This window comes from Heteronotia binoei, chromosome 3, assembly GCF_032191835.1.
Source record: "Heteronotia binoei isolate CCM8104 ecotype False Entrance Well chromosome 3, APGP_CSIRO_Hbin_v1, whole genome shotgun sequence".
Taxonomy (NCBI): domain Eukaryota; kingdom Metazoa; phylum Chordata; class Lepidosauria; order Squamata; family Gekkonidae; genus Heteronotia; species Heteronotia binoei.
Window position 1 is genome coordinate 73,802,643 of NC_083225.1, and position 17,326 is coordinate 73,819,968.

At 43.5% G+C, this 17,326-nt stretch overlaps 1 protein-coding gene across 6 annotated transcripts in view; it reads left to right on the forward strand.

Annotated features, from left to right (window-relative positions):
* Positions 1-17,326, forward strand: part of CNKSR2 (connector enhancer of kinase suppressor of Ras 2) — a 267,343-nt gene that overhangs the window by 189,272 nt on the left and 60,745 nt on the right. For all 6 annotated transcript variants that reach the window (XM_060234061.1, XM_060234063.1, XM_060234059.1 and 3 more), the window contains 4 exons: positions 2,727-2,798; positions 5,499-5,566; positions 7,804-7,904; positions 14,203-14,740. In XM_060234061.1, the coding sequence (XP_060090044.1) occupies positions 2,727-2,798; positions 5,499-5,566; positions 7,804-7,904; positions 14,203-14,740 (779 nt within the window). The remainder of the gene's footprint in view (positions 1-2,726; positions 2,799-5,498; positions 5,567-7,803; positions 7,905-14,202; positions 14,741-17,326) is intronic.

The following is a 17,326-nucleotide window of genomic DNA, read 5'->3' on the forward strand; positions in this document are numbered from 1 at the left end:
GGCCCCGTAACCTATGAGGTGCAGTATGGGGCATGGGCCCAAGATACCCGAGTGTTTCACGATAACCACTTAAAGAAGTGGAACCCTCGAGAGGAGGGGGTGACAGTGCTGGCTCGTGTGCCAGGGGAGTTGACAGCCCTCTACTTGCCCTGGCATGCAGAAGACCCCGATCGTGATGAGCCCAATATTGATCCTGCCTTGACAGACGTCCAACAGCAGGCAGTGCGGGCCCTAATAGCCACCCTACCACCAGGCCTTTTCCTGGGTCCATGGGACCACAGACCACATCACACATGTCATTGAGACAAAACTCAGGCAGGTAGCCAGAGCCTCCTGGAGGCCACTCCCCCACAAATGTTGGCAAGATGTCCAGCAGGAAACTGAGGAAATGCTGCGCCTAAACATAACTGAGCCCTCGTGCAGTGAGTGGAGGAGCCCTATTGTGCTGGTACCAAAGCTAGATGGATCTACTCACTTCTGCATTGACTTTAGAGAACTCAACAAAGTATCCCGCTTTGATGCACACCCAGTGCCTCAAGCAGACATACTTGTTGATCAACTGGGGGCAGCCGAGTACCTGTCGGCCCTGGATTTGACAAAAGGGTATTGGCAGGTGCCCCTGAGAAAAGAAGACCGACCTAAGATGGCCTTCACCATGCCCCAGGGCTTATTCCAGTTTACCTGCATTCCTTTTGGACTACATGGGGCGGCAGCAACTTTCCAGCACCTCGTGGATACAGTGCTGGAGGACTGCTGTGCCTTCATAGCCACCTTTATAGATGACATCAACTTCTTTAGTCCCAACTGGGACACTCATCTACTCCATCTACGAGCAGTCCTAACCGCCCTGCATAGGGCTGGATTGAGGGCTAACCCGAGCAAGAGCTTTTTGGGGTTTCAAGAATTGAAGTATCTGGGGTTTGTAGTGGGAAAAGGATTGCTACGGCCCCAACCGCAGAAGGTTCTGAAGGTCCTCCAATTTCCCCACCACCAAACAGTAGCTCAAGAGATTCTTAGGGCTAGTGGCATACTATAGTCAATTCATCCCTCATTATGCCACCAAAGCAACGTTGTTGACAGATGCCTTACAAAAAAACACCCTAATGGAATTGAGTGGACTCTGACCCACCACGAGGCCTTTTGCCAACTGCGGCGGGCACTTTCCGACACCATGAAACTGCATGCTCCTAACTTTGAACAGCCCTTCTGGGTCCACACAGATGCCTCTGATACGGGCCTCGGAGCTGTCGTCCAGGTAGTGGGAGGACACAAGGTTCCCATCATGTTTCATAGCTGGAAGCTAGAGCCCGCTGAGAAAAACTATTCTACTGTAGAAAAGGAAGCATTGGCTGTAAAATGGGCCATGGGGACCTTACAGTACTATTTGAGCAGTAACCCTTTCTATTTAGTCACTGACCATGCCCCCTTGCTCTGGATGCATTGGATGAAGGACCACAACACACGAGTCCTTCGCTGGTATTTCTCTCTCTTGTCCTTTAGATTCACTATCCAGCACCGGGAGGGCAAGCAGCACCTCCACACAGACTGTCTATCCAGGCTGTTTGAGGACGACAATGACCCCGAGGACAAGGGGACGCCCAGGGAGGGGGGATGTCTGGGGGCCGAGGCCCTGGCCTTCCTCCTGGGCCTCTCAGCTGGGAGGCCCGCATCGTCAGCAGCTGCAGGGCCGTAGGCCCCCACTGCCATCCCCTGGGAAGATGTGAATTCCAGCAGAATGGGCCCCCTTGCCCGTGGGTGCCTTGAGAATAGCTTGCTGACACGATGTGAAAATGACCGCACCTGTAGCCCTCAAAGATTGGCCGGGGGTGGGGAAGGAGTGAGCGGGGAGGGGGATATAGGAGGGATGCTGAGAACCTGCCGGGGAGGAACAACCCGCGGATTACTCTGGAACGAAGGCACTGAGAGAGAGGGAAACGAGAATAAGACACGGGAGGTGGAGGGAAGAGAACCCGGGTGAAGTTAACCCGCTCCCCCAAACTCCAGTCTGAGGCAGAGTTCAGGCAAAACTCGACCCCCCCCCCGACCAGGATCCACCCAACATGCCCCCGGCCAACGCACCCACCACAGCTCCGGACAGTCTTGTGCCAGTGTACCACCCTAAGGCCTGTGTACATTTGATGCTCCAGAGATTGAGAAAAATTATGTTGGTATTTGGTTGAATGGAAAGGACCCATAAAGCTGACCATTAGTGTGATTGACTTTGTGACTGTAAATTTAATCATGTCAAAATTGATCAACACATTTTGTTTCTTATATTTAGCTTCTGAGTTTTTAAACTGAAAGTATTGCATAAAGCATAATGGTATGAAAACTCATAGGGACTTCTCTGTTTAATCAAATGTGCACAAATAATGTTCTGTTCCAAACTTTTATGACACTTTTGCCTGCCAAACACAGTTTCCTCAATGTATAAACTGTGTTCTTACAGCAAATATTCAGTGAATCAAGCTACAGTTTGAACTTTCTCTGGGTTCAAGATGCAATATAACTGTTATTTAGTTAGATAAAGTTAATGTTATTAATGTGCCTTCAAAAAAGTACGTTTTGATTATATTCCAAAAGGTTATTAAAATGCAGATATTCTTGCCTTTATACTTATGTCAATATTGAATATAAGTACATCAAATGAAATGATTACTTTAATATAAAAAGCTGTAAGCTTGAATATTTCATTTGCTGTGTTTTCTGCTATTTTTCTTCCACAGTGCATTCAAGGCCTGTCATCCTAAAATCAAAAGCTTTTATTTTGCTGCTGAACATCTAGATGACATGAACAGGTAGTGAAGCTTAATATGTGTAAACCATCATCCTTGAATATAATACTCAGTTAAAGGATGACTCAGAGGCCAAAGAAAATACATTAGATATTTTCCATTTCATCACAGTTTCATCTCACATGACAGGCATGCGCAGATAACATTCATATAAACTGATTGTGGCTTTGCAAGCATAACTGGTGGTCATGTGTATGTGTGTGTGAATGAGTAAGAGCAGTGGGGAGGGAACACAGCGGCTATAAAAGAATTGTTCTTACTTCTGCTAATTCTGTTTTGAATCCAGAGCCTACTGTGTCTTCATCTCATTTAGAAAAGAGAAAGAAAAGGCTAGCAAAATGGTTCCCCATCACACTACTTACCCCTGCTTAGCAGAGTGGACTTTCAGAAGGCATGCAGCTGAATTTAAAACCTCAGCTGAATTTAATCAGAGTGGCAAAAAAAAGCTAAGAATGAGTGAAATATATTTTTGGAATTTTTAGCACTGGTAGCAGTAACTAATTACTGAAATGTAGTTTGTAAATTCAGTGCAGATCCTAACTCAATGAAACATTTCAGACTCATTTCAAACATTTCTGAACTTTTAATATTGTGACATTACTTTAAATTAACATTGTTGAAGTTCAAAAATCAGTAAACTTAATTACTAATTGAGCCTAAATATTAGTGAAATCTGGATTCAGTTTACAGATACTTTACCAGTACCATAATCAGGATTCTTTCCCCTGCATTTTTTCTTTTGTAATCCAGTTTAATTGATAACAGCAATGGAGAGGGTTCTCTGGAAATCTCTCTACAAAGTCTCCTTCCCTCTCCTTCACTTATTGAATACTAGGATTGTAGCATCCCAAGGACCAGTAGTACCAAGGGTAGGACAAGGGGTGTGCTCTGCCCCAGGTGCAGCTTGAGAAAGGCCCTTGAAGGGCCTTTTAACCAATGTCATGCCGTGTCCAGCAGAACATGTTCCCTTTTATTTTTAAAGTGCAGTTCTGGCTTCAGCCACTAGGGGTGCATGGAAGTCTGAACATAGCAGAAAGCACACTGTGGCCCTGTTAAGACACGCAGCTTGATCCACTCTGTGGCCCTGTTTCTAATTGTTCCAGGGTTTTTTGGAACTGAGAGTTCTGATCAGACTTAGCCCCTTAACTTGCTTCAATGTGCTTTCACCCCATCCTGAATTGATCAAATGCAGCAGCCAGGGAGTGGGGCAGTAGCTTTTTTCCCTTCATTTGTCTTCTGAGCATCAGGGCCGACACATGGGAGTAGGCCAAGTAGGCAGCTGCTTCGGCTGCCACTTGACCTAGGGGCTTCATGAGGCACCCCCTCTCCCCATGCCCACTGCCCTCTGTCTCCCCGCACCCGCTGCCCTCTGTCTCCCTGCGCCCACTGCCTTCTGTCTCCCCCCACTGCTGTCCATCTCCCCATGCCTGCTGCCCTCCGTCTCCCTATGTTCACTGCCATCTGCCTCCCTGTGCCCGCTGCTGTCCACCTCCCTTTGCCCAAAGCGCACACGGCTGATAACACTTCCCATGAGCACTCAGGCTGGCCCACCTTTGCTTCAAAGGGAGCCGGCTCCCTTTGAAGTAGGGGAGGGCCAGGCTGAGCACTTATGCGAAGCGTGCACACCCTGATGACATCTCTTCTGGTGATGTCATGGGGCCGCGCACGCTTTACACGCGCAAGAAGAGACCAGGGGGGCGGAGGAACAGGCCTCAGCCTAGGGGTGCCATAACCCCTAGCACCAGGCCTGCTGAGCATGCATGCAAGTGCTTATGAGAAGCAGTACTTCAGACTCCTTGCAAAATGGCAGCAACTGGTGGCCAGTGGGATTGCTTCTGGGATATGTAGTCCACTTTGAGGGAAGAGTTTTTCAAACTGCATTTGAAAATTTCAACATTTCAAAGCCATGGGGATATAATAGGTCCTGTGTCCTGCTGCTGTTTTATTTAAACGCTTGAAGCAAATCTGGAGTCATAGGCATTGCCCTCAGACTGCCTCCTCCCTCTCTGAAAAAAATTATTTTCAAGTAACCCCTTCCCCACCTAATGTGTACCCTTATGACAGCCAGTGTGACTTAGTAGTTGCGAACTACAGGTTGGGAAATTCCTGGAGATTTGAAGGGTGGGTTTCAGGAGGAGTGGGATCTCCACTCTCCAAACCAGCCATCTCTTCCTGGGGAATCATTGTTGCCAATCTCCAGGTGATGTCTGGAGGGTCACTCAAAATTAGAACTGCTCTCCAGATGGCAGAGATCAGCTCTCTTTGAGGTGGGGGGGAAGACAGCAAAGGTGAGGGAGGACTTGCCCAGAACCTCTTTCTAGAGCCCATTGTACTTTCCTTCACAAAGGGCCTTATTTCTAGTATTTTTGGAATAATACGCATGCAGTGTATATAAACAGTGCACATATAGAGAACATGCCTGCCTTGCCCCCACCATGCATATTTATCATAGCATGGCCACAGAACCTATGTGTGTAGAGTTCATTCCTGTGTTCAGAAATGTTAGGAAATTAGTTTGTATACAAACCAGTCTGTGGCCATGTTGCAGGAAACACATATTGGGGGTGGGTTTTGACATAGTTTTATCCCCCTGTATGAACATTACCTGGCACTGTATATGTCATGTGTTCAGGTCAACACAGACAGATATAGAGATCCATCAATTGCTCAAGTATGTCTCATATTTTAAAAATATTATTTCAGGTGGTTAAACAGAATTAATATGCTAGCTGCTGGTTATGCAGAAAGAGAAAGGATCAAACAAGAACAAGGTATAGTATGACTATTTCTTTTTACTTGTCGCTTACACTAACATAACCTATATTCTGTACACCACTAAACAGTTTATCATTTCAGAGCATTTCTTCAGATGCAGCTGTTGTTGTTGATTTATTTATTAAAGGGCATTCGAACAAAAGAAATTTAGTGCATATTTGACTTCACAATGAGAAAGAAATTATGAGTAAAAATATTTTTATAAAACGCATTCACCTTTGAAAGTAGCTAGCCTGAGGATTTTTTATATTTTAAATTTTCTGATTCTTTAGTGGGTAGAAGTACATTCACTAAATTTTATTAGAACATCTAAGAGAACAGAGTGATTTTAGTTATTGTACTATTTCACAATAATTATTTTAGAGGTGGTATTTTTAACTATTCAGTGTGTTATTTTTAATTATGCTAGAAATCCATGGCAATTGGTATCATATGGAAGGTGGAGTAATAGAGAAATATCACTTATATAACGTATTTCTTACTTTCCTGTGTAATATACCATACAAATCCTCATTATGGATCTCATGAAGCATGCCTTTTCAACCACAAAACAATGGTGCAATAGCTTCTAAGTAGATGTAATCACGGCACATATGTGAATCAACTATGAGACTTATGCTTATGAAGCACTTATGCTAAGCACTTCATCTCCTGGCTAACAATGGTTCCGACACTTCATAAAAAAACAGGAATAATTTCTCCCAACCTGTACAGAAAGGGAATGAAAGGTTTTTTGTTCTAAGCCAGAAACTATATAGAATGCAAACCTGCCAAAAATTATGTTCTAATAGAAAATGGACCTAAAGAATGTTGTAAATTTATGCTGAAACTAAATGCAGTAAAAACTTTGTTATCTGGAGCTTGATTATGCAGATTGTTCAGTTAATTGGCATAATCCATAGGGAAAGGTCCTCCTCCTCAACCGCTGGATCTTTGCTTATGTATGTGCCCCACTCCTACTCTTTTTGTTTGTTTCTGTGTGTGTGTGTCTGTACCTGGAAGTCATGGTGACTTCTGGTGACTGACTCCTACTGGGGGCCTGGAAGATATTCCAGGAGGTGGCTGAATACAGTCTGCTCCTGTCCTCTCGACTACATGTATTTCAAGGTGGTCTCCCATCAAAGTGCTTGCCAGAGTTGACCCTGCTGAGCTTCTGAGATCTAATGAGATTGGCCTTGCCTGGGCTATACTGGCCAGGACAACCCCACTCCTACTCTTGATGTGTCGGGCCATTGCTGCTAGGTGACATGATCCCCAGATGTCTCCAACCACCACCACCACTCCAACCTCCCTTGAGCTGTTGAGAGCCTGCTGTGCTGGAGGACTCCCAGCAAACTGTTCTGTTTTTCTACCTACTGCACTGGGTGGGGTTGAGGAGAAAGAAGAAGGATTCCACCAGATGCGGCTGTCACCACAACATTCCCCGTGGGGTGGGGTTTGGTTGCTTTGGATTTTTCTGGGTAGAAGATGAGGCAGAGTAATAAACCTTTGAGTATCCAGAAACCTCCATTCCCCATGAATGCTGGACAATAAAGTTTTTACTGTAACTCTTAAGATCATTTATTATGATTTAAGAATAAGTATGTTTTGTAACTTCTATATTCTTGTACCTTGTGCACTAATTTTGTAACAGCTATGAAAACAGGTGCTCTTCCACTTTATAACTCACTAAATCATGAAAAAGTTGTCAATGATTTCTTTGTTCTGGCACATTTCATTTGTAGTACAGTGTTGCATATGGCTTTTCACTGGCCCCAAAGGATTTTCATTTACTTATACTTGGTTGGATCCTTTCTGTTAAAAGTAGCATTCACTTTCCCCTTCTCAGTATTAACATCCATATTGTCTGGCTTGACAGCTACACTGGCGTGCCAGTCCTTAGTATCATCTTTGTCGGATCGTTGTAAGTAACTTTTGAAACTATGTTATAGAAAACACTAATTTCCGCAGGGTTCATAGATAGGTTTATCATATACTGTAGTGTTTGGATTAGACACCAATAATACCTAAGAGAATAGTCCAACAAAAATTAAGTATGATCAGATCTCATTATTTCAATTTAATTTAAAACATTTTGATACTCATAACAAACTTATACTTTATATTCTGATTGTTTGCAAACTGATTCCATATTCAGAGGTATCTGCACTTTTTTACGTTTTCTTTCTGTGCATGTGATCTAGTAGTGGTGATTGTTTTTTGAAAATAAGATCCATGTATTTTTTTTTTTTAGATTACTGGAGTGAGAGTGATAAAGAAGAAGCAGACACACCATCAACACCCAAACAAGACAGCCCACCTCCACCATATGACACATATCCACGACCTCCTTCAGTAAGTTTTCTGCAGTTGTTTGCTCAAAGCACTCCAGATTAAGTTCTTTTAGAAGTGGAGGCTGTGCAGCCTTCATTAATTTCAATTGAGTTTGCATGGGAACATTTTTTGGTGGATTTATGCCCAAAGAATCCTTTGTAGATGCTTGATATTGAAAGAGTCATGTTTGTATTGGTTCTGCATAAACTGCATTGAATTTACCAAACCAGTGTCTCTACTTGATCTTATATACATATATATTTTAAAATGATTTCATATTTTTATTAAATTTAAAGCATATCCATTCCTATCAAATATTTAAAGGCTGCTTTATTAAAACATTTGTTTAATACTGAAATGTTCAGTAGGATAGCCTACAAACAACAAATTATAATTTGCACATTGCAATTAAAATTGAAGCCAACCCAAGATAAAACAGGCAGCATTCTCTAAGCTTCCCAGAAAATCATCTTTTAGCGAGAATAGCATTTTCCATGGTAAGACAAACATACTTTTCTAGTTTCTCTTTAAATAACCCTCCACAAAAAAAGGTTGTACTTCTTTTAGACCAATAGGAGGCAGACTGTAAAAGTGATTGGAAATTGGCTGTTTCCTGCAGCCAGTGTGGGTGTTTTTTCAGCAAGATTCAGTGCCTAGTATCAGTCCTGAAGCTAAAGGCAGAGGTAATTCATTCAGATCACTCAGAGTTATTCCCACTCAGCTGAACCAAATGCTTATCTGTTCTTAAATAGGAAGACTATGCCGCACAGCATCTGCATAGTTGTCCTTTTTAGTTGCACTTTGCACACTGGACTGATCCTGGGGAGTCTAAGTTGACTTTTACCGTATTTTTTGCTCCGTAAGACGCACTTCCCCCCCCAAAAAAAAAGTGGGGGGGGAAGTGTGTGCCTCTTATGGAGCGAGTGGCAGCAGCAGCAGGAGGAGAAGGAAGGGGGGGGGCACCTTCACTTTCTGTGCCCGGAGCTGCAGCGGAGCCGCAGCCTGCAAATGCCTGTTGCTTGGCTCCGGCTGCGCATCTCTGACGCCCCCGGCAGAGGCGGCCTGAAGGCTGCAATGCCGCCCACAGCAGCATCCCCAACGGCTGTGCCGCAAAGCGGTGAGTGAGCGCAGTGAGAGGGGGGCTCTGCCTCCTGGAGTGCCTCCCCCCTACCCCCACCCTGGCTTCTTGGTGCTGGGAGGCGCGGGCAGTGGATCCCCCCCCCCGAGGAAGGAGGCCGTGCAGAAGATGGCTACTCTGCTGCGGAAGATCGGGCTGATCCACCTGCACAACCGCGACATGGAGGACCCAAAGCATCACCACCACCACTGTGGCAGCTCCCCGCAGGGCTCATCGCTGTGGGGCAAAAGCAACCAGAAGAACAAGGCGCCACCGCCTCGTCCCCTGCAAGGCATGCCGACTAGCGGCTGTAGCAATCCCAGCAAGGAGAGCTGCAGCAGCAGCCCCGCCGTGCGCAACAAGACCCGCCAGGTGCTGGAGCCAGCCCAGAAGCCACCGCCACCTCCCCCTGCCGCCGCGGACAAGGGCTCGGGCCGGAAGCAGCCGTCAGGGCTGCTGCCGCAGCTCTCCTTGCCTAGTTTTTAGAGGAGGAAAACAGGAAAAACTAGGTGCGTCTTATAGTCAGGTGTGTCTAATGGAGCGAAAAATACGGTATATGCTAACAGCTCTACCCACCATCTTGTTCAGAGATCTGATTTTGATCACTGTGTGATACACTGGTAGCTGACTTGTGAGTAGGGCTACAGAAATACTTGCGCCATCTCCTGTTTTTTAGTCTATTATCTTTTTGTAGGGTTTTAAACCTTAAATCATAAAGGTTCAGCATCCAGGCTTACATCAAATAAATCAGGTCTAGTTACAGAGGGCTCAGAACATGAACTATGCAGACTGTTACTGCATATGGCATGAGTTTCATTCAGATGCTCCCTTATAGCCATGCCAGCAACAGCTGTGTCATGATCTGTGCTGAGACAGAGGCCCAGCGGGCCTAGGGAGCCTGTGTCTCAATAGGAAGAGACAACCTACAATCCTCAGAATGCTTGGTGCTGGTTTCAGCCAATCAGTGTCCAAGTAGGCTCTGAGGGAAATAGTTTAAAAGCTCTCTCAGGATACATACACTGTTCTTTCCTCAGAGGTCGAGCAGGCAGGAAGGCTGCTGTTAGGAAGAAGACCCTCACTCTGAGGGAGAGAGTGAGCAGGCCAAGGCCTGGGGCCTAACAGAGTAGGACAGTTAAGTTCAGTTGCATTAGTAGGGTTGCCAAGTCCAATTCAAGAAATATCTGGGGACTTTGGTGGTGGAGACAGGAGACATTGGGGGTGGGGCCATAAGCAAAGTTGTAAGAAGCACAATTGAACTCCAAAGGGGAGTTCTGGCCATCACATTTAAAGGAACCACACACTTTTAAATGCCTTCCCTACATTAGAAATAATGAAAGATAGGGGAACCTTCTTTTTGGGCTCATAGAATTGGACCCTCTGGTCCAATCTTTTTGAAACGTGGCGAGCATTTTGAGAAGAGTCATCAGATGCATTGCTGAAAATTTGGTGCTTCTACCTCAAAAAACAGCCCCTCCAGAGCCCCAGATCAATTCTCTATTATACCCAGGCCTCAGATTCAGTGGGAGCTCACAGGAGCACAGCTCCTGAACCTTTCTGAGAGTTCCACCTCCTTGTCCATTGAATAATAGGTGCAGCTGCATAACAATTCCTGGATGAGCTTCACCATCTATTTTTCTACAAAATGACCCTTGATTATACCCTATGGGAATCGATCTCCATAGCGAATAATGAAGTGCCCGGCAGACATTTCCCTTCCCCCCCCCCCGCCCCCTGTTTCTGATGACTCTGAAGCGTGGGAGGGCCTGCTCCCACCTGGGGATTGACATCTCTACTCACAAGTTGCTGAACTTCCAACTACTTCAAAGTAACACAGAGCAACCAAAGGTTCAAGTTTACCTTTTCTATACAAATGACCTCTGAAAAGATTGTGCAACAAACGGAGGGTCTGGGCTGATTTCACAGGCACTGGAAGCACTGCTGCCTCCCCTCCCTGCCCCCGTTCAGCCTTAAAGACACAGACACACCATCCCAAGAGGAAGCCTTTAGAGGTAGAAAGGCACATGGTGGCTGTGGGGGCGGGGCTTCCCCCTGCCAGCCAGCTTGACTGGGAGCAGGAAGGAGCCTGGGAAAGCGGGAGAACCCCCTCTCGGACCTGGGGATTGGCAAGCCTACAGGTTAGGGACTTTATGTCTATTTCCCTTCACCCATGTTACTATAGTTTTAAAACACCTTATCTTTCACTTCCCCTTTATTGATTTTCCTGTTTAAAATAAACCTTTTTGTTGTTCTTTGTTACTCTGCCTGGTCTATATGCCTATTTTCTTGGCCAAAGCAAAGGAGTGGAAGGGCTTGGGAAGGTACTCTGGGCCTTCCCAAGGGGCCCTGATTCCAGAGTGGTGGCAGTGTCAGGTGGCACCCCCATCTGGGTCATGACATGGTGGCTCTTTCAAGAGTGTCAAGCACACAGACACAAGGGAGGGCTTGGTTCCCTTCCCCCCCCCCATTACATGAATCTTTGTTTGTGGACAAGAGAAAGGGTTGCCAATCTCCAGGTGATGGTTGGAGCTCTCCCGAGATTACAACTGATACCCAGGTGACCGTGATCAGTTCCCCCATAGAAAAATGCCCGCTTTCAAAGGTGGACTGTAATACCTTCCCTCCCAAGATCTTGCCTTCTCCAGACTCCACTGGATAATTTTATAGTATGTCTAAATCTGTAAGATATTTACTTCCCTTATTTAGTTATAACATGAATTCTCTGATAGATTTCCCATGAGTAGTTTCCAATGCAGAGCAACAGATACATGTTTAAAAAAAATCACCAAGCATTACATTTACAATGCACAAACTTCTGAAAGTAACAAGATCTTTAGCAAGCAGACATATAGTAGCATATAAGGCAGTGATAGCCCTACTAGTCTTGACAGAGCTCACTGATGACCTGTTAGAAGGACTGTTCTTTGCACCTGGTGCAATTCACACAACATCTGGAGATTCTCCATAAACATTTCAAACAATTACTCAAACGCAGCTATATTAAAAGGTCATTCAGAATCAAAGCAGTCTGCAGTCTTCAAGTATCCATGGTTTCAATTATCATGATTATAGCATATTTTATTATAGTGGAAAACATCAACATGTGTTAGGATATCTGTCTCTTTGTTAGCCATTTGATTTAATGGAAAGACAAATGTTTAACCAGAAACAAAATGCTGATGGAACAAAACATGGTGATTCGCTACAGATGCCAGTCTGAGCACTCAGACCAATTTAGAATATCAAACAGGATCCATAATCTTTCAGTCTCATAAACCATGATTTCAGAATTCCAGTGGAAAACACCTTTAATTCTGGTCACAATGGAAATATCAAGGCATTTTTCAGGAAACAGATTCTTTATCTCAAAAGTGGCCATGTTTCTTCCTCTACCAGTACCACTGTTGTTACTCAGAAATGCTGTTGCAGGAAAAAAGTAATCTTCATAGATGCTTATTTCCCATATTACAATATAAGTTATAAAAAACACTTCTTAATACAGGTCTATGACTTGCAGCACTTCTACTGCACTGCATGGCAGTGCTTGCATGCTGCATTTGATCACATGATGTTTTTGTGAAGTACATATTAGGGGTGTGCAAAGGAAAAATATTCAGTATTATTCAGTTTGAGATTCTCTGATAACAATCTATTCAGTATACCTCAATATTGCCAAATATCAAGGGCGGTATGGACTCCCTATTTGGGAAATATTTAGGATTCCTGAATTTATTCAGCTTCAATATACTTTGTAGGGCCTTTGTAGCCATTAGCTAATCTCTCCTAGGGTATATTCAGGGGCCTGAGGGGGGGGGGGAGGGTTTGAGGTAAAGGCACCAAATTTGCAGTTTAGCTGTTGGAGCCTCTCTCCAAAAGTACCCCTAGGTCTCAAAGAGATCGGCCATGAGGTCCAATCCTAGGGGCACCCAAAGAAGGTGTCCCATACCACCATGTTTTCATTGGTGGGGAAAATAGCACAACAAGCCCAGCAGAGAAGAGATTCTCCTAGAGAGTCTCTGCAGTAGAAAGTGAATTTTGGGGTGGGTGGGTGTGTATTGTATACTAGGCCAGCATCAGAACCAATGCCACTGTGGCACTGCCAAGAAACCAAGAGAACTAAAGTCAAATATGAGAATCTCTGAAGTTCAGTGGGGTGCCATTTCTGCAAGGACAGCAGAAACAGTACACTATACTAGTGGCCAGCAGCAGAACCCAACTAATGCCAGCCTACTAATGCCCAACTAGTGCCATTGTGGCAAAGGTCAGCCCTACAGGTCTGATATCAATTATAGTCCAAATGAGGGGGTTGCAAGGACAGCAGAAGCAGTTCAACAGTGCCAAATGGATTTGGGAATTGTGCAGCCTCTGCCTATTGGCATTTTATGCATAGTATCTCAAAAATCTGAATAGGATTATTTGCATAGCTGCCCTTTTCCAAACCTTGTTCTAGGTCACTAAATGCATGTTTTTCTATGTGAAGCAATGTTCCAACCACACTATGTTCACCACACAAAAACTGACATAGTAAAAATGTCTTAACTACACACAAATGTACTATGACATCTACCCTAAGAGCATCTACACATACACACTGTGTGTGTATTATTTTGAATTTTGAATTCGGAGTATAGTTAGATAGAAGCAAGCTAAGATCTTTTCCAGTGAGACTGCACAGCAAAGATGAAGGAAGAATGAATATCCAGTTTTATTCGTGCCTAAGATAAAGGCTTATGGGGAATACAATGAGTCAAAGCCAGAGGTCCCCTGAAAAATGTGGCCCCAACATCTGAGTTTAAGCAAGCAGCTCTATCAAAGCAGACCTTATCTTTGTAGAGTCCTTTGCTTATAGTAGACCCCATACCAGTGTGCTTGCAGTTTTCATTGCAACTGCAGGCTTTTAAGCATTTTTTTAAAGGCAAGCCTTTATCATTGCAGATTTTATAACAATTCTTTTGGCCTGGAAAAGCTCATGTTATGCACTAGAAAGTAGGTTATATAGTAAGCACTTTTAAAAAGGCGAGCCTTTATCATTGCAAATTTTATAACTATTCTTTTGGCTTGGAAAGTTCATGTTATGCACTAGAAAGTAGGTTATACATGTTCTTATAAAAAACTGAATAGAAAACAATTATTTCTATAAATTGTGAAAATATATATGTACACTTTATTAAACTTACAAAACTAGAATTTATGTTCATATTCCAGATGAGCTGCGCAAGTCCTTATGTAGAACCAAAGCATAGCCGGCTGTCATCCACCGAAACATCCCAGTCACAGTCGTCACATGAGGAGTTCCGACAGGAAACAGTAGGGAGTACTACTGAATCTCCCATCCGCAAAACAGCCAGCCAGAGACGTTCTTGGCAGGATTTAATAGAAACACCACTGACAAGCTCAGGGCTACACTACCTTCAGACTCTGCCCCTTGAAGATTCAGTTTTCTCTGATATGGCTGTTATCTCTCCAGAACACAGGCGGCAATCAACTCTTCCAACTCAAAAATGCCACTTACAGGATCACTATGGCCCTTTTCCTTTAGTAGAGGGTGAGAGAATGCAAGTGCTAAATGGAAATGGGGGAAAGCCCCGCAGTTATACTTTGCCTCGGGATAGTGGGTTTAACCACTGCTGCCAGACCCTTTCAGTCAGTGCCTCCAGTCATCAAGAAGAAGTGCCACAGAAAGAGCAAGAGGAGGAAGAAGAAGAAGGCACAGAAATAGCATCAGAAAACCAAGAAGATGAAAGTAAGTACTAATTACATTCTGCTTTTGAACATGAGTAGAAATTGCGTGCATGCAGAAAAGGGATGTTGTTTTACTTGAATATACTACTTTTCATCATGATTTTTAAAAATTTGCACTTGTGTTGTGTCCTAGTATCAAGTACTGTTTAAGTCCCTGATTCTGATCTCAACTCTGCCATGAAAATAGTAGGGGCCTTAGGCAAACCTCCTGTCTGCATTACAAGGATGCTAATACTTAAATTCTTTACCATATGTGCTTGGGAACAGTGAACCCTCTAAGCTGAGCTACTGCAAGGTAGCTCACAGTTTTTTTAGCCTCTGGCTCATACATTTTTTTTTAGCTCAGGAAAAATAACTCCAGAGAAAACTAAATTATGCAGCAGCTCACAACTTTAATGCCAGTACCTCACAAATTAGATTTTTTGCTCATAAGACTCCACAGCTTAGAGGGAGTATTGTTTGTGAAGATTCATAAAATAATACTTATGAATGGTTTGAACTCTTGAAAATTATATGTATTAGTATATTATATATATAGTATTAAGTAATGAAAATTATTTAGTAGCTTCTATTTGTAAATTCTATTTTCTATTTAGATAGAATTTCAGTTTCATTTGCAGCACAGTTACTATCCAAATTAATTATTTTGAATTCATTTCATGTTTCCTTTTTCCCAATCTCTTTTTTGCAAGCTACTATTGTGGTTGTCTTGGTCATTATTCCCTTACAATTGCGAATTACTTGCTTTTATGATAAGTGCATTTGTGTAGTTCAGGTACTTTAGGAATGTAGATATTTTGTAACAACATGAAATATTTCTAAGTGCAATTAAACAGTATTCTAATAATGATGACCAAATTAATAAAACCTTCCTTGTGGCTTTTGTAAACTTTTGTTCATGTATTGTAATTCTGCGTCTATTCAGATCTGTACTCAGAACAAATGGGGATATTACACTCCATAGAAATACTGCTTAATTAACCCCTAAATATTCTTGCCCAAGCAGCTGTGTGCTTGTAAAGTTAGGCTAGCACTAGGGCAGTTGGCCAATTAAAGTATAGAAGTACACAAGAGAGGAACTGCAACAAAATGTTGCATAATGTGTTGTGTCTGGAACTTGTAATTGCACTGCAGGTTTTGTAGTCATTAAATGTATATACCATCCTTGGCATTCACACACCTACCACTCTTGCTCTCTTCCCACCTCCTCCCCACTCTTGGCACTCCACTAACTCGTCTTTTTCCTTCCTTTGTTTCCTTCCTTCCTTGTTTAACAAACCTCTCCCTCTTTCTTCTCCCCCACCCTTATCTGTCAGCATTTCTTTGCTCTATTTCTTCCCCTTACCTTCTCTGACAATCATTCCATTCCCCCAGCTTTGCTTATTCCCCTCTCCTGTCACCCCTTCTCCATCTCTCTCCCTTCCTCCACTCCTCCTCTTACTTATGTCTCAATTTGTTTTCTCTCTTTCTCTTCCCCCCCCCCCCCACCAAGCCAATACCCCCTTCTTATTTTTTCTGTCTCCCACTTGTCATGTTAGTCTGTTGGTTTTATATGTACTGCCACATTTTCCTAGACTGAGAATATTTTAAGTGGAGTGTTTTTTTCTGGAGTTTTGAAGTCACAAGTTCTCGTGGTTGATTTGTTGGGAGTGGAAAATTGGCTGCCATCATCAACCACCTCTTTATATTTACCTTATCAGGAAATAGCATATACTGTTGGCTTGGACTTTGGATTTCATGGGACTTTTATGCTCATCTTCATCTCTAACATGATTTATATGTTGTATTTATAGCATTATATTGTTGATATAGGCTTCAGTGTTGTCTCTCTGGGCTCAGGGAGGCTTTCCTGCTGTGGTTTCAGTGATGTTCTGCTGGCCACAGGGGATTTGGTTGTCTGGGAGAGACCCAGTGACAGCAATGACTCCAACCAGCTCTGGTGGCATCCTGCTGGCTGCAGGGAGGACATTGGAGGGACTTGGCAGCAGCTCCTGGGGCATCCCACTAGAATTTAGAATTTTTAAATTAATTTCCCAGTTATTACCACCACTTTGGATTTCCCCAGTAACTACCAGTTTTGCTTCAGTTCTGGTTTAGGTTCATAACTTCTTATTTTGGTCCATTGCAGGCACTAAATGTAGATCAGCCTCTCTGATTCAGTTTTCAGTAAATTCACACAATAACATTACATTGCACATAATGTTTTCTCACAATGAAAACATTAATGCTAAATATCCTTATTTGGAGGTCTTTAAACAGAGGCTAGATGGCCATCTGACAACAATGCTGATTCTGTGAACTTAAACAGATCATGAGAGGGAGGGCAGGAATGGTTGCATCAGTGCTTAGTTCTCATCGTCCCTTCTTACATGACCAGGGAAATCCTGATAGCCACTTTGGTGTCAGGAAGAAATTTTCTCTAGGCTAGTTTGGCCAAGGACCTTGGAGGGTTTATTGCCATGGAAGGTGTAAGGGAAGGAGGTATTTATGAATTTCCTGCATTGTGCAAGGGGTTGGGTTGGATAACCCTGCAGGTCCCTTCCAACCCTGTGTTTCTATGGCTGTATGAACTCTAGTGTGTCTAATG